The 17,143-nt window shown below is 35.4% G+C and overlaps 2 protein-coding genes across 5 annotated transcripts in view; both read right to left on the bottom strand.

Annotated features, from left to right (window-relative positions):
* Window positions 1-6,487, bottom strand: part of LOC138691673 (zinc finger protein ZFP2-like) — a 28,255-nt gene extending 21,768 nt beyond the window's left edge. The window contains exon 1 of the mRNA XM_069813884.1: window positions 6,394-6,487. The gene's annotated coding sequence lies outside the window, so the exon portion shown is untranslated. The remainder of the gene's footprint in view (window positions 1-6,393) is intronic.
* Window positions 6,488-13,398: 6,911 nt separating this feature from the next.
* Window positions 13,399-17,143, bottom strand: part of LOC138691670 (zinc finger protein 880-like) — a 46,022-nt gene continuing 42,277 nt past the window's right edge. The window contains exon 6 of one of the 4 annotated variants that reach the window (XM_069813883.1): window positions 13,399-16,574. In XM_069813883.1, coding sequence (XP_069669984.1) covers window positions 16,103-16,574 — 472 coding nt within the window. In that variant the 3' untranslated portion in view covers window positions 13,399-16,102. The remainder of the gene's footprint in view (window positions 16,575-17,143) is intronic. The other 3 variants (XM_069813882.1, XM_069813881.1, XR_011329936.1) reach the window with 3 other exon arrangements.

Raw genomic sequence — 17,143 nt, 5'->3', positions numbered from 1 at the left:
AACTGGGGATCAAAACCGGCCATAAAGGGAAAAACATTAGAGAGGGATTCGATCCAATGTTGTGGATTACACTTCGGCGTACCTCAGTGGCTAGACCTCTAGGTACGTAGAACCAAGACCTGAGTTCGATCCTCGGCGCCGGAGCGAATTTTTCTCCTCTAATAACTATTATTACTCACTTGTTTATTTTATAAAATTGCATTGTGCAGAGACTTGATCCACTCCAGTATGGGATATTTAATTCGGTATCAAGTATCCCCAAAGATTTTTCTGAGAATGTGTATTATTGTAGGTATGGATCGTGTATACAAAACAAAAGCGGTTTGTTTGCCTCGTTTTAACCGTGACAACACTTTTTGGTTCTTTTAAGCATTCTGGTTATTGTATTGTGTTTGTGATTAGTGAAAGATTTTAGATAAGGGCGCAAATAGCCATAGTAGCTGACGCGCCCTTTTTAAACCCCACTAACAAAAGAGGGGTCTAAACCTCGAACAAAAATCAATGCTAGGCACATGGAGCTAGCAATGAAAAGCACAATGTCGGAGAAATTTTATCAATATTCCTGGACATGAAACTTTCTCCATTAAATGTGGAACAATAGAAAATGAACGTTTCAAATGGCCAGAAGTTGATGACATTTGTAACACAGACAGAAGCCAAATTGTAAGAAAAGTTCCATCACCAAAGTTTTATTTCCGTAATGACAGAATAACATGCTTTGTATTTGATACTGTTAAGTTTGAAGGGTTTAATTTGCTATGAAGTGTTTTGTTCAATGTGTTATGTAACTACCTCGCTATACTAGGGCAAAATGTTCCAATTAATGTTAACTTGGTGACATGAGATACAAATGTGAAAATGCAGGCCTAACTTATTTCAAATTTTAGCCACGTTAAGACTCACAGTATTTTTAAGTTCAGATTTGAGGAATTACATTCATGGTGGAATAATATTATTTTAATGTTTTTTATTCAATAATATAAAAAAATAGACTGAATGCTTACTTTTGGTTTATTCATTATGAATTGTCAGTGCATCAAATCACCCCATGAAGTGAATCAAGTCTCCCTGTACTAGTGAGAGTTCATCCCCCCTGCTGCACTGATTTTGTTCTGCTTTTTTTTTTTTTTATTCACATGTTACGCACATAAATACATTTATCATTTTATCATGCACCATATGAAAATAAAGAGGAAAAACTCAGCTATAGCTATGTTAGATGTGCCAGATTTTGATTTAGGTTAAAATATTTTACACAAAAAATTAAAAACACAAAAAGGAGATCAAGTCTTACCTCTCTCCCCTATTGGTAACATCTAGTTTTCAGATCATTATGGCGATTACATTCAATTTTTTTTTGTTACGACATTGTGTATTAAATTTTATACTAGGCTGCTTTTAAAAATTAATTGTCTTTTATACCACATTTTTGCTTCGTACAGTTGTGTCTCCTAAATATCGAAACTTGTTTGCTTCCATTTATCTAGTACATAGACGCACGTACAATTAACATACATGGAGATATGTATTTAGATTATACCATACCATGAGAAAAAATATAAACTTATAAATTTAGCTCTTACTTTAGTTCATGACTATGTTGAGATATATTGGTGTACATACCAAACCATAATACCACACCACAGTCTGGTATATACAGTCACGAATCATTTAATAATATAAAAAAAATGAGATCTGTAGTTATACTGTTACTATTAAAGAGAAAAGAGAATTTTATTATAAGTTGAGGCTAATGCTTCAGTTTTTTTTCTTTTTGGGTATTAGGATTTATTTATTTTTATTTTTGGTTTAAGTGTATTAAAATCCAATTTCATAATAAAATTTCAAATAATAATCCAATAATAAATATAAATGTAAAAGTAAAACCCTGTAAAAACCAAAATAATTCTAAAAATAAATAAAAATAAAAATCTAATAAAACAAATTGATATATATATATATATATATATATATATATATATATATATATATATATATATATATATATAATAACCTAAGATAAATAAATTATATCATTGACACCACAAATCAATATTTTACTAAATTATTCAAATGTAAACTTGAAAATCATAAAATGTTATTAAATTATATCTACCCACTAGAATATACTATGATCTATTTCATCTTGAGGAATCATATATGAATCAAATTCTACCTTTGCGAAATATTGTAGATATCTCACTTCCTATTAAAAATGTTTGGTTAATAAATGAAATTTGATGTGATCTAACAATTGTAATGATTGTTAAAGTTAGAATTGAATAGATTAGGAAGTAAAAAATTTCAATTACGATTGGTATAAATCTGTGATTTGCTCCACAGATTTCGGAACATGATTTAGTACAATGAGTATGAGGTGGCTTTGCAGTAGATAACGCAACACTTAATCGATTCTTCACATTCCACTTTCTACTCCCATTTATTGTAATAGCAGCTGTAATAGTCCATTTGCTATTCTTACACCAAACAATTTTGATTAATAACAAATATTGTAATCTTATTAACATGAATTGGAGCACGACCTTGAGTTGTGAGGCTGTTAGGAACAATAGACTGCACAAGTACTATTTCGCATTGTCTGTAATGAAGCGATATTAACGATCCTAGTGGTTAGCAACTATCTATGGATGCATATTTAATAGGTATTGAGCTTCATGACTGTATATACTAGACTGTGATAATACCTACTGAGAAACAGAAACTTAATTACAAACAGAAATATCTGTAACAATAACTATGGATACTTCAGCGTAACTAGAAAAAGGGAAAAGTTGAGACGGTGTCGGGTGGAGTTCCCGGGTAGCTCAGTTGGTAGAGCGCTGGTACGTTCAACCAGAGGTCCCGGGATCGATACCCGGCCGCGGAACAATTTTTCCCTTGAAATTATTCAAATCTGCTTTACAGGGAGCTTTACCTGAAAGACTAGATTTGCATAATATATACGTCACTGTGTACGTTAACAGAAAACCACAATTCCAACTCACACAGAGATTGTGTGCACTCGATGTGGGTCTCTGGCGTTTCGTTAGCCCATGCGAGTTGTGTGGATATAAAGGGAAAAGTTGAGACGGTGTCGGGTGGAGTTCCCGGGTAGCTCAGTTGGTAGAGCGCTGGTACGTTCAATCAGAGGTCCCGGGATCGATACCCGGCCCCGGAACAATTTTTCCCTTGAAATTATTCAAATCTGCTTTACAGGGAGCTTTACCTGAAAGACTAGATCTTTAGAAAAAGGTCATTCATAGTGCTCTGCCCAAGGGCAGGTCTTTCAGATCAAACTCAGTTTTCTTCTATCTTTCCAAGTTTCTGACTTCCTCTTTGTCTCAGCATATGATCCATATATCTTAATGTCATCTATCATCTGATATCTTCTTCTGCCCCAAACTCTTGTCCTGTTCATCATTCCTTCCAGTGCATTCTTCAGTAGACAGTTTCTTCTCAGGCAGTGACCCAACCATTTACTTTTCCTCTTCATGTGCAGTTTCAGCATCATTCTTTCTTCACCCACTCTTTCCAACACAGCTTCATTTCTTATTCTGTCTGACCACTTCGCACAGTCCATTCTTCTCCACATCCACATTTCAAATATTTCTATTTGCATCTCTTCACTCCGTTGTAATGTCCATGTTTCTGCCCCATACAATGCCACTCTCCACTTTTCTCTTCCTTAGTTCTTTTTCCAGAAGTCTGCAGATGAAGTTTCTTTTTCTATTAAAAGCTTCCTTGGCAATTACCATCCTCCTCCTGACTTCCTGGCAGCAATTCATGTTACTGCTTATAGTACAGCCCAAGTATTTGAAGCTGCCCACTTGCTCTACTGCCTCATTTAGAATTCGAAAGTTTACCTTCTTTATTTGTTTTCCTATGACCATGGTCTTCGTCTTATTTGCATTTATCTTCATTCCATACTGCTCACAGCTGTTATTTAGCTCTAGTAGCATATCCCTTAGTATAATACGCCCCTGTGGTAACAACGTCATATAATCAGCAAATATTATGCACTTTATTCCTCCTCCTACTATCACTCCTCCCATATTCTGAAAACAGTTCTTCACTAAATCCTTCAAGTAGATGTTGAACAGGGTAGGTGATAAAGGGTATCCTTAGTCTACTCCTCTCCCTATTTCACTTCTTCCTAACATTTTTTCTCCTGTCTGACTTTCACTCGTTTCATATAAAGATTATTGAACAGCCTGTTCTCTTTCCAATCCACACCAATTTCTTTAGGATCCCCATTAGTTTATTTCAATCCACTTTGCTAAAGGTCTTTTCTCGGTCCACAAATACTATATGCACTTCTTTATTCTTCTTTGGGTATCTTTTCCTGATTGCTTATGGCAGCCCAATTGCATCCCTTATACCTTTTCCCTTCCTGAAGCAAAATTGATCTTCTTCCAACAGTTCTTCCATCTAAGAATATAAACGTCGAATCAATATTCACAGTAGAATTTTCGCCCAGTGTGATATCAGGCTGATAGTCCTGAACTCGTTACATTCCTTGCCCTTATTTTTCTTCGGTACTGGAATCAACACTGTGTCTGTGAAATCTTCAGTCCATTCTCCTTTCTCATATATTTCGTTGCATAATGATAGAAAGCGCTTCTTGTCTTCACCCAAGCATGTCATTAATTCAATAGAGATTCCACAAACTACTGTTGCTGTCCAGTCTTCATTATCCTAAGCGCTAGTTCAACATCTTTCCTTAACAATGATTATTAGAGGAGAAAAATTTGCTCCGGCGCCGGGGATCGAACCCGGGTCCTTGGTTCTACATACAAAGTCCTCTAACCACTGAGCTACGTCGAAGTTCAATCCGTAGCACCAGATAGAATCCCTCTCCTCCAGTGTTTTGTCGCCCTCGGTAGCTTAGTTGGTATACTGATGGCCTTCTATGCTCAAGGTTGCGGGTTCGATCCCGGGCGAGATCGATGACATTTGTCTGTTTCAATACTACAGGCTCATGTCAGTAGATTTACTGACATGCAAAAGAACTCCTGCGGGACAAAATTCCAGTACACAGGCCACACTGATATAACCTCTGCAGTTGCGAGCGTCGTTAAATGTCATTATTTTTTTCTAGTGTTTTTCCCTTTGTGACCCGCGTTCGATCCCCAGCGCCGGAGCGAATTCTTCTCCTCTAATAATCATTGTCACCATAACAGATATATTCTATAGGACCAAAAATTAATCTTTACGTATCTTCCCTTAAATATAAAATCCTTTTTCGTCTTCTATAGCCAAGTCATTTGGACGATTCCTTATCTCATGTAACTGTTCTACATTTTTCGTCCATCTGTTTACTATTTCTTGTTTGTCTGTTATTTCATTTCCGATTTCGTCCTCTATCAACCACATGGATTTTCTGTTCTTATTTGTCAAGTCCAAACATTTTACTTCGCGGTACATTAAATCATATCTTTCTTTTCTTTCTAGATCCTCTATTTCTTTACATTTTTCTTTTATCCAGTCTTAATAAGCGTTTCTCTTTTTAGTTTGTTAAGGTTCCTGTATTTTTTTCTACCTTCTTTTGTGCTGATGTTTTTCCATTTTCTCTTCTTCTCCAACAATAAAGTATTATTATTATTATTATTATTATTATTATTATTATTATTATTATTATTATAATCATTCTGACATCTGCTTGCGACCCTTGGACATGTCTGGTGTATTTTCTTCGTTTATGTTGTTGGAATACAATATTTCCAACAGTCATTGTAAATATTTTATACAAATTCACCCAAGATTCTCTAGAAAGAGGTAGGTGAGATGTAATAATATAACAAATTTGTTCCTTTATGATGAAATTCTGCGATATTTAATCTACCTTCAGTCGATAATTTCCTTGTACGCTCTATATTACCGGATTTCTTACGGGTTAGACACTGATTTTGAACCATAACTGAAGTTTCTACTGAATGTGTAAAATTTAAAATGAACTTTCAAATGCCATGAGGACACATTTAAATTTTCTCCATAATTTGAAAGACGTGTAGCAGCTGGCTTCCGTCGCCTACACACTAAAGTATGCGCATTCGATATTTCGTAAAGAGCTTAGATGTTTGAGATTTTCCTACATTTTCGGCATAGAAAAACTAAGCAAAGCTTATTTTCGTATAACTAGCGCACAGGTACTTTTCTCACTTATGAGAACACCGCATCTGAAAATATATTTGTCACAAGAGAGAATTAAATTCCATATCAACGATATGCAAATACTCTTCTATTTCTGAAAGCGTCTTTAACCGGAGTAAAATATAACCTGCAAATAACAGACTACATCCGCTTTACAGAATCGCATGCATTGTAAAACAAAATTGTGAATGACCACACCTACACTCAAGGAAAACCAGACAATATTCGCGGCCAAAGACTTACCTCTATGACGTCTTAATATGACAGTGAACCAGACTTTATCTTATTCCTTAAGACAAGTTCAGAATGTAGTACATACGATTCCATCTTACTGAACAGCTTCCGCTATGATCAAGTGAGTCGTGACCCAAAGTTACACCAAAATCAAGTATATTAACATATTCACGTCATCCGCACAGAAAAGCAGCTGATGTAACCAGTTCAATTCCAAATTCTCTTTGGTATTCTGCAGTTTCCTAATGGCGCATAATCTAGAGCAAAGTTAAAAAGTAAAGGTGATAGTGCATCTCCTTGCTTTAGCTCGGATTATACAAGGAACATCAAAAGTCCGGTAACACTTTCAATATTTTAATACACAAAAACTACTAATGATAGCACTTTCAAACACACGTCAGTTTAAAGTCAAACTATCAAAGTTCGTTTTACACCTTACAGAGATTCAAAGTGTAAACCACGAGTGACTCGGCAGATGTCCAAATGATAATCAAACTCTTCCCATACCCTTTTCAACATATCCTCTGTGACCGTGGTGGCAGCTTCTCAAATTCTGGTTTTTAGTTCCTCTAAATCACGTGACAAAGGCGGTACAAACACACGGTCCTTTAGTTACCCCCGTTGAAAAAAAGTCACATGCAGTCATATCGGGTGACCTTGGTGGCCATGTCATGAAACATCTGCCATACTTATCATAATTATCATATTATATCATAATTACATTGTAGTTATTCCAACTTCTTTCGTTATATAGTAGGCCTATAAGATTCAAATAAATCTGACTATTTGTCATAGGGCCTATTGTAAGTTATTAGTAAATATAGGTCTAACCAAAATTGTTAAATACCATAATGGTATGCTCCATGTATTGTGGGTCCCATCATCACGGCATGGCGCGTCCTCTGGTTGCGGATCAAGGAGACGGCCTCCAGATATGGAGGGTAGCTGTGAATATATTCAATATTCAATAAGCAGTCGCGGACAGCCGATGAGGAGTGGTCCTCGAGATGTTGTGGATCGGAGACCCATTTGGCTTGGTCGAACAGAGTTTTTAATCATTACCCGTTTCTGTCTGGGGTGATGGTTTGAATCGTTCTGTAGATACTTGTCAATATGGGCAAGTCTTCTATAGACTTTGTGGCCGAGGAAACCGTACTCCTTTCTGTAAACCAAGACGTCAAGGAAGGACCGTCCTTCTCTGTTTCCATTGTGAACTGGATCTGTGTGTGTTGGCTGTTCAGGTGTATTAAGAAGTCCTCGACGGCTTGTTTTCCGTAATTCCAGATAACGAATGTATCCTCCATGTATCTGAACCAACAGGTAGGCTTAAGTGCCGCAGACTTCACGATCGCGTCTTCAAAGGATTCCATGTAGAAATTAGGAACTACAGGACTGAGGAGGCTCCCCATGGCCACTCCGTGTGTCTGTTCGTAGAAAATCTGTGACCACTGAAAATATGTCGTAATCAAAACGTGTTGGAACAGAGCCACGATATCTTCAGAAAAGATGTAGCTTAGTAGTTCTACGGCGTCGCTGACCAGTACCCTAGTGAAGTGATACCACATCAAAGCTTACTAGAATGTCCTGTGGTTCGACAACCAGAGTCTTGAGTCTCTCCATGAAACAGTTGGAGTCTTCGATGTAGGAGATCGTCTTACTTATGTGTGGTTTATTTTTATTTTACTTTTTTTTTATTTAAATCCACCACCAACAGAAGCAGGCTTCCAATTACAGGTGGCTTACATAGATATATACACAAAATACATAATAAGAGAAAAAAACAACAAAACAAAGAACACAAACGAAAGAAAGAAAATACATAACGGTAATAGATGCTAGAATATAATATTACAGTTAATATAGTGCCAAATGTCAATATAAAGATGCAAAATTATTTAAAAACTAGAGTGAAAACATTATAATACACTTCTTCATAATTTAAATATCTAAGGAAATACAATTCTGTTTAAGGGGAGGCAGAGGTGAATATTTCAAAATCCACAAAATTTGTCCGATTTGTTTGAAATTGATCATGGATACTAAGTATGTTATTAGTAATGGAAATACCAAGTTTCAACTCTCTAAGTACAATAGTTCTGTAAATATTAATAATTTTATAAAACTTTATAACGTTTGATATAAAATGCTCCATGCACCATATTGTAAGAAATTTTCAATATTTCTTTCTATTAATATGTTCAGAGAAGGTATATAAATAATGATAAGTATTAGTTTATTATGGGAATAATATAGTAATAGTTATCTCGGTTTTAATTTCATACTTTAAAGGGCACAAAATTAAAAACTAACATCGGAATATGAAAATATAGTGTATAAAGATAATAAAAAAAAAATTTCTTCAATTTTGTTCAAAATTTCACCTCTGCCTCCCCTTAATATTGTATGAAATTTTTCAATTGTTAAACTAAAATCCAATTGAGAATCACAGTTTAAAGACAGAGTTGTAAGTATTACACATAACAAACAATGGAGAGTTCTTGAAGAAAACAGTTCTCGGAATAGGAATAATAAAAGGTTGCCTATGATGTAATTCTGTTCAGGAGGTTTGTGAGATAATTTGCCAATGCGTAGGTCGGGGAACCAATACTGTTGAGAATGTGGTCCAGCACCGAAAGTTACCCAGCATTTGCTCATATTGGGTTGAGGGAAAAAAACTCAACCAGGTAACTTGCCCCGACTGGGAATCGAACCCGGGCCAGACGCGCTGACCGTTACTCCACAGGTGTGGACTAGTCAATGAATGTCATATACTTGAATGGTTGAGGTAACATTCTTTACCATAAAAATACTTTTTTAATGTCACATTTATTTCTAAAAATTGTAACATTTTTGGATTTTACATTTTGTCTATTATTCTAGTATATGACATTGTCTGTTTCATAAGCTTAAATTTGGTATTTGAATGAAGTCTGTAGCTCAATATTTGCTGTATTTATGTTTTGAATATCGGAAAACTGGTTTTGAGAAAAACAGAATCTAAGTTAGGATTGCAATTTTAACATAACTGGCTTACTTGCTGGGCTCAGAAGTCTCCTGCTGCATATGTGGGACCCTCCTTTTCTGTCGTCTTCTCTTCCTGCTCCTCAGATATCTCCTTTGCTGTTTTTGCTCCAACTGCAGTGTACTTTCCAGGAATGATGTACATTCTTAGCATTTCCACTTGAACACTGTTTCCACAGTTAAAGTGGCACACTGCGCCCATCACCACTAATTTTAATGTTGTGAGCCCCACATATGTCTCTTTAGGACATCGCCTCCAAATGGTGGCACTGAAAGACTCATTATTAGAGGGCGGATGTTGATGAAAAATCATCATCTTATTTTTCACATTAAGACGATGTCTATTAATGTAGAAATCCTTTCTATGTTAATATCAACGTAAAAAAATAATTTCTTATATTGCATTTTTTTGCGTTCTTTTACCTCTTTGAACGAATGTCATTTTTATATTTTTTCCGGCTGAAGAACTTTAAATAATTTGGAATGCATTTTACTTTCTTCTTTACCGATAGGTCTGTTAAATCATTGTCTAACCAAATAGGTTGGTAGTAATTATCTACTGAATAAGTGAATAACAGTAAAGTTTGAGTTTTATAATTTGCAACAGACTCTAAAGTCCATCCCTCATTCCACTGAAGGCTTCATCTCACACAACGGAAGTAATATAAAATGCTTGAGAGCAGCTTAGTTTAAGTGAGGAATTGGAATGCTACTGTTCTTTCGTCGATACGAGGGTATCTTTAGAATTTATGTTTGGAAGGGGGGGGAAATTTCACTATGTCCTGGACAGGACATTGTGTCCTCAACTGGTTCGGAAGTGATGTCTACTGTAGTAGACAGTATTTTTAACACAAAGATTGCAAGAATGCACACTGCGTTCATAATTTGTTTTGTCATTCACACTCCCTCGCCTGGAAGATCTGGTAGCAAAAGTGAAATGCAGAAGGAGACAGAGAATGAAGGCACTGACATCAACTATCCCTGATCGAAACACATTGTAAACACTCATTAAAATCTATAGTTTTTCCTTAAAATTTTCATTTTGTTGCATGTTCTGTTTCTTTATCTTAGCCAAATTCCAGAAGTTGCCTCCTCTCTCCGAGATTTGCAGGGTAGTCATTGAAACAAGGTGACTAATTTTTAAGAAGTTGTGGTGCGAGTACGGTGAATAATATTTAAATGTCATTTTCTTTTAATCTTATGTAATTTTTCCATTAGTTTAAGGGCATTTTAATGATCATTTTAAGTAGATTTTTAGGTCATCAACATGCACCCCAACTCATTGTTTCGAGTCAATCCATGCAGACACTTCGAAAGCACTTCAGGGCTAGTCAGTCTCTCATACACTGGTTTTATTAACTGTATAATTTCCAAAGGAAGGCCTGGTTTGTGTTTATATATACACAGTTCATTATTTCCCTTCGCTCTTTGATACGAGCTCTGACTTCCACTTTCTTCAGGGCATTTACCATGGAATAGTAGATCTTTGTTCGCAGATAGATGCAAAAATGTGGCCCATATAGCCTTTGACATAGGTTGGAATGCAGAGCAATGCCAAAATAATTCTGAAATGTATGTATTAGGGCCCCTGTTAATTTACCTTTTCCACCCAATTTTTTTTTTCCTGCACCAGTTTGCGAAGAGTTGTTCCTACCCTTCTCTGATAATGTCCCACACATTCTAATTTTCTAATTTTTTTGTTGTATGGCTTTGAATTTATAACTGCCTTGTAACTCTTGGAGTCCCCATTGCCGTAGAAATCCACACATTCAAGACATCTGTCCTCCTTCGATGTCCTGAATATGCGCTTTGCACCTTCAGGCTCCATATTTGGTGCTGATTCTTTGTAATTCCTTGCACACATTGCTGCAGGGTCAGCTTTCCAAGAATTGTGTGCTGGTGTAGACTTATTGTCATGTGAATGCATTTTGCATTCGACACAACTACTGGACAACACTTCAACATTAATGACTTTTCCTCAGTCTACAGATATGGCACTAACTCCTCCTGACAGGGATAAACAGGCACGTTTCAGCCAGGTGCCATCTACAGAAACCCCACATTCTTCCTCTCTTTTTTCCTTGACATCTTCAGCAGCAGCTTCCATGCAGTCTGCTGTTAGTCCAGTTGACAAATTTAGCAGAGGTTTTACATGTTCAAGATAGGGACCAGCATTAGGGGTGGAGGCAAATTCATAATGGATGAGAATTTTTTAGCATCGCTCTGTCCACAACATATCACTCTCATGGCATAAACAGCCTTCTATTGACTTCTGGTATAGATCCCGCAACCACGGATTACTGACAGAAGGAATGCGAATCAAACACTGCGATAAGGAAGAGCGGGCGAGAGGAAAGGTCACGAGATAACTTGAATGATATTCAAGAGTACAGTCGGAAGAGAAATGACATCGATAGAATCAGTCTTTCGTTGTGATAGTTACATTACGACTTTAGTTTGTTCCATTGCACGTGAATACGGTTAGTAGGTTATTTTGCGACGCTTTATCAACATCTAGGTTATATAGCGTCTGAATGAGATGGTGATAATACCGGTGAAATGAGTCCGGGGTCCAGCACCGAAAGTTACCCAACATTTGCTCATATTGGGTTGAGGGAAAACCCCGGAAAAAACCTCAACCAGGTAACTTGCCCCGACCGGGAATCGAACCCGGGCCACCTGGTTTCGCAGCCAGACGCACTGACCGTTACTCCACAGGTGTGGACATGTGAATACGTGTCTTGTATCGCACGGTATTATTATTTCATTCGTAAACATATGCTGCACGTTTAATTAGCTTGGAATTTTTCTCTTGCTACATTCTTTATTTCCACAACGATGTTCTCATTTGTTCATCTTCTTGGAAAAGACCGTACTTCTATCAGCTCGCACCCCTCCTTCCTCAGCGTGCCTACATACACACGTCAAAACCAAAGACGTTATATAATATACTAGACTCACTCAGAGCGCTGGTGTGCTGTCCAAAATTGAAAACAGTCTGCGCATGTTTACGCCGCCATGTTACTGGTAAAAACAGAGCGCTAAACACGATAGTGTCATACTTGTCCTTTGTTTTGTCTCGGGTGTTTTTAGTGAACACTGTGAACGTAATGTAAATTGATGTGATAATAGTATGAATTTTGGTTTTGAAAATATCATTATAGTTGATATGAAGTGATGTGTTTTGTAAATAGTGTAAAGTGGTGATTTTTTCTGTGGCGTGTAAGTGCAATAACACGTGGCTTAGAGGTCAGGAATTTCTTTTCACAAGGAAGTACACAAGCTTTAAAATAATAAAATTGAATTCCGAAGGCTACACTGAAACTGTAATATATGTATATCTTAGATACCATAGTTGAAGAAGTTCAAAATTAGGCAACAATCTATCTTTACAGATTCCCTTTGAAGAAGCCCAAGCTACTTTCTAAGGGGGCTTGTCACTATAATAAGAGACAAATTTGTGCCTTTACATTGTGTAAAATTGTGTTCGTCTCATTTTAAAGATACAGATTTTTGGGAAAGTAATGGTAATAGAATTTTGAAGGTTGATGTACCATTCCTGTTTAATTTTCCAAGCCATTTCCAAAAGGTATGATATAATATTATCTCTGTTGTTAAAATATCAATATCATTAAAAAATCAATCAGTAGTTTAATATTTAATTGTTAGTACAGGTATATCAGATTGTAGAGAAATCCCACTAAGTGAATTATTTAGACTTACACATCAGATGTTAAACACATTAGTGGAAAGATAACTTTTTGTTTTTATTATGTAAATTAATTTATCTGCAAGATGATAAACTTTCATTCAAAATCCATATATGAATAAATAAATATACAGATAATAAATAAACTAAATAAATAAGTACATAAATAAATAACTAAATAAATAATTAATCAAATAAATAATAAATGAATAAATAAGTAAGTAAATAAATAAGTAAATAAATAAATAAATAAATAAATGGCTATAATAGCTAAGCTTCCTTTGTGAACTTATGATTCAGGGTTCACCTATAAATAATTATCTTATATTTTGCCGGATATATCTTATTAAAAAAGCAAGGAATGGCATCTTATTGATATTACATTTGTGCATAATAATTGTGTACTATCACTCCGCAAGCAAGGATAATATATTTATTTAAGAGAACAATACAGTATGTAAAGAAATCCACTCATAAAAATATGTCTTCTTTTATTTTGCATAAAGTGATTATGTTTATTTTTTAGGTCTTCACATTACTCATTGTTTGCAATGTATTAGGTACTGGTACTTTTTATATTTCTAACATTACCTTTATTAATTGAAGAATGAATTCAATGTAATTTGGCTACTTTTGCGCATTATATTTTGTCAGATTACTTATGTCCTGTGGTCTACAAGTACCGGTAATATAATTTTCGATTCTCTAAAACTTAACAACAGGTTTGTACTGATTACCACATATATATTTCACTTAAGAATTTGATTGTAATAAGAACTTGTATAAACAAGGTGCATGTATTTATGTTTTGTTACCTAAGAGTAATGTATCTTAATATAATTTTCGATTGTCTAAAACCTAACAATATGCTGATTAACGTAAAATTATACATTCTATAATGTGTATTGTGTGGGCCTATTTATGGATGTATGAGCATGTTTTCTATAAATTGCTGCGTATGTATTTTCTTTCTTTTAATGCTCTGACGCATATCAATGAAACTTTGAATATATTTATTTCGTCCTAATTTTACGTTAAACGTCGAAAATGGCCATAATCTGTTAATTTTAGACCATCACAGCGTTAAATTGCGTGATTTACGTACTGCTATTATGCGTCTGCTCTCCAACAACATGGCGTCAAGCGCAGCGTTCAATTTGGCCCGCTTTCCTCGTTCTGTGCAGCCGAGAATGTAGGGGGTTGGTCAAAACAGACAGCAAACGCCACCATTGCTTTTCGGTAATCGTTCCTTGCGCGAGCTGTACCTGTCCCAGTTTAGTAGTTGAGAATATTTTTTCTGATTCAAAACCACAATTAGAACATAAAAGAGCAAGAAAGACTGCCCACCCATATCTTTCATTTTCTAAGTTTTACAGCCGCACAAGAATTACATGAGGGGTATGCCAACATGGATACTAAGTTCTGGAGGCAAAATGAGTCAAAAATAATATTAAACCTATCACTATCACTATTACTAGCATTAGAATCACTTATATCTAACCTAATATATCACTATTTACAGATGAAAGTTTGGAATTGAAGCACCTCCTATGTAGGCTCCATATTATGTTCATTTACCAGTACATTTTCAGCACTTTCGTCACTTTTACTCCTCTTGGTGTACCTATTCTCCTGAAACGTCTTCCTTTTCCTTTCGGAACGGCTATCACAATTTCGTCTCCTGAAATGAACGATTTTCCCAATTGAAAGTTATACACTAATAAACTTATGTTTCTCTGCATGGGACCATGAAACGTTTGATAGATATGTGTGCATACACATGAATTTAACATCTTTTTGGGGAATCAGAAGAATCTGTTGGGATTTGTAATTTTTATTCATGTTTTCATACTTGAAAATCTCGCAATACCAAATATTCACAATTTCTTTTCTTTGCCTCCAACCTCGAAACCTATGGTAGATACTGGTGTAGACACTCGAATTTAACACTTTCTGAAAGAAATAGCACAATCGGTTGGAATTTATAGATTTTATTACCGTTTATAAAAATCGCAAATTTAATAAAAGGTAGAATAGAATTAAAGGAAAATGTGAGCATGGTAAAGAATGTTGTAACTGTAATTGATATTGATTTACGTAATTAATATGTCAAGTGTGTTTACATGTATGAAGCTAGATGTATAAATAAGCAAATAACTTGCTGACAAGCATGTAGCAGGAATTTAGACTGACCTACTGCACGCACTGAAAAATACCGAATCAGCTATTGCAGTTGCTGGCTATATAACGTGGATGCAGTACGGTATGATGACACCGAAGAATTAGTTAATAGGCATAAGTAAACATAAATATGAAAGTTGTAGAATAAATTTAGATGTTTAAAGTAAAAAAAAAAAGAATTAATTAATTTAAAAATGGTCATAGTAGAAAATTGTGAAAAGGAGCATATAAATAAGTTTTAAAGTTTTAATAGTTATCACGATTGGTTTAAACATGCACTAAAACTAGACGTAAGTGCAAGTTTGAACAATTAATTACTGAGATTTGCGATAAATTAATTAGTTTGGGAAATTATATATTTATTACGTATAACTACTTTTGTATATAGATCATTTTTTTAAATTATTAAGTTTGTACTTCTGTGAACAAATATCAATAAATCTATCTATCTATCTATCTATACAAATCGCAATTTTGTCAATGGTCTTTTATGAATGCCATAAATAACTTCAGTGCACTGCTATCCATAGTACGAGGCTTCTTACAAGTCCCAGCCTCGCCAGATGGCGTCACACGCCGTGTGGACTGTTTCTGGTAACCAGTACCTACTATTTTTCTTGCTCTGCCCTGTGTAGACGGAAGTGATTTTTTTGTTGTAGATGAGACTGTGGCAAATGAATTCCGCGCACATCGTATTAGAATGCACATTCCGCACAGTTCACATTTAGATATCTCATTGGATATGCATTTCACCTATGTCTTTTGAGATTTCCCTCATCCGAAAGCCACTTTCTACATACATCGAATTTAAATATTTCTCTTGCCTGCGTGTGAGCGTCCATGTTGTTTTAAGTGATCCGACCGCAAGAAACACTTTCCACATTCACCGCATTTGTATGGCCTCTCGCCTGTATGTATAAATCCATGTTGTTTTAAATTTCCCGATCGAGAGAAAAACTTACCACAAACATTGCATTTGTATGGCCTCTCCCCTGTGTGTATGCGGGAGTGTTTTATTAGGTATGCCAAAACCGAGAATCCCTTCCCACACACATCACATTTCAACGACTTCTTGAATGTATGAATAAGTAAATGACGTTTGAGAGTTTGCGGCGTTACAAAAACCTTGTTACATATATTACACTTGAGAGAATTATGGCTTATTTCAACGGTGATTGAACCATCAAGTCTGTAGCTGCTAGTGTGTGTCAATCTGTCTTCATCACAAGCAATCCCGTTGAATTCTGACGAGTCAGTCTTCTCAAGATTTTCCGTAATGCTGAAATGAATATTTATTATTCTAAACAATTGTCAGTGTAATGAGAACAATAAAAAACACACACATATATATATATATATATATATATATATATATAAGCATGCCTATCTAATTAAGAATACCAAAGGAACCACATTCTATCACCAAATAAAAGTATATTTAGAGATTTCACATTGTAATGTGGATAGGAATTTGAATGTGTAATATATTTCCTATCTCTATTATTTCTGAAATAATTAATATTAGAGTAATTAACATCAGTAAACTACATGCACTACATACTGTGCTTGACTGAGAACCTACAATTACTGAATGACTAGATTATCAGAGAACCGACAGAAAGCAGAGCCTGAAGGAGCTGGAGAGTGTATGATAACAGCCAGCCATAGCACAAATAGCCGCATACTAGCCAAACCAACACATAAGACATCATCGTATTCATCATCATACACAGTCTCGCTCTCACGATTGTGGAATACCCTACCCAGTGACATCAGAGACTGTAGGAATTTAGTAGCGTTCAAAAGCAAGCTTATTAAGTATTTTCTTACTGCGTAGAGTAGGTTTAA

The sequence above is a fragment of the Periplaneta americana genome, chromosome 16, assembly GCF_040183065.1.
Source record: "Periplaneta americana isolate PAMFEO1 chromosome 16, P.americana_PAMFEO1_priV1, whole genome shotgun sequence".
Classification (NCBI taxonomy): Eukaryota; Metazoa; Arthropoda; class Insecta; order Blattodea; family Blattidae; genus Periplaneta; species Periplaneta americana.
The sequence above is the reverse complement of the archived record's forward strand: the minus strand, read 5'-3'. Positions and strand labels throughout refer to the sequence as shown.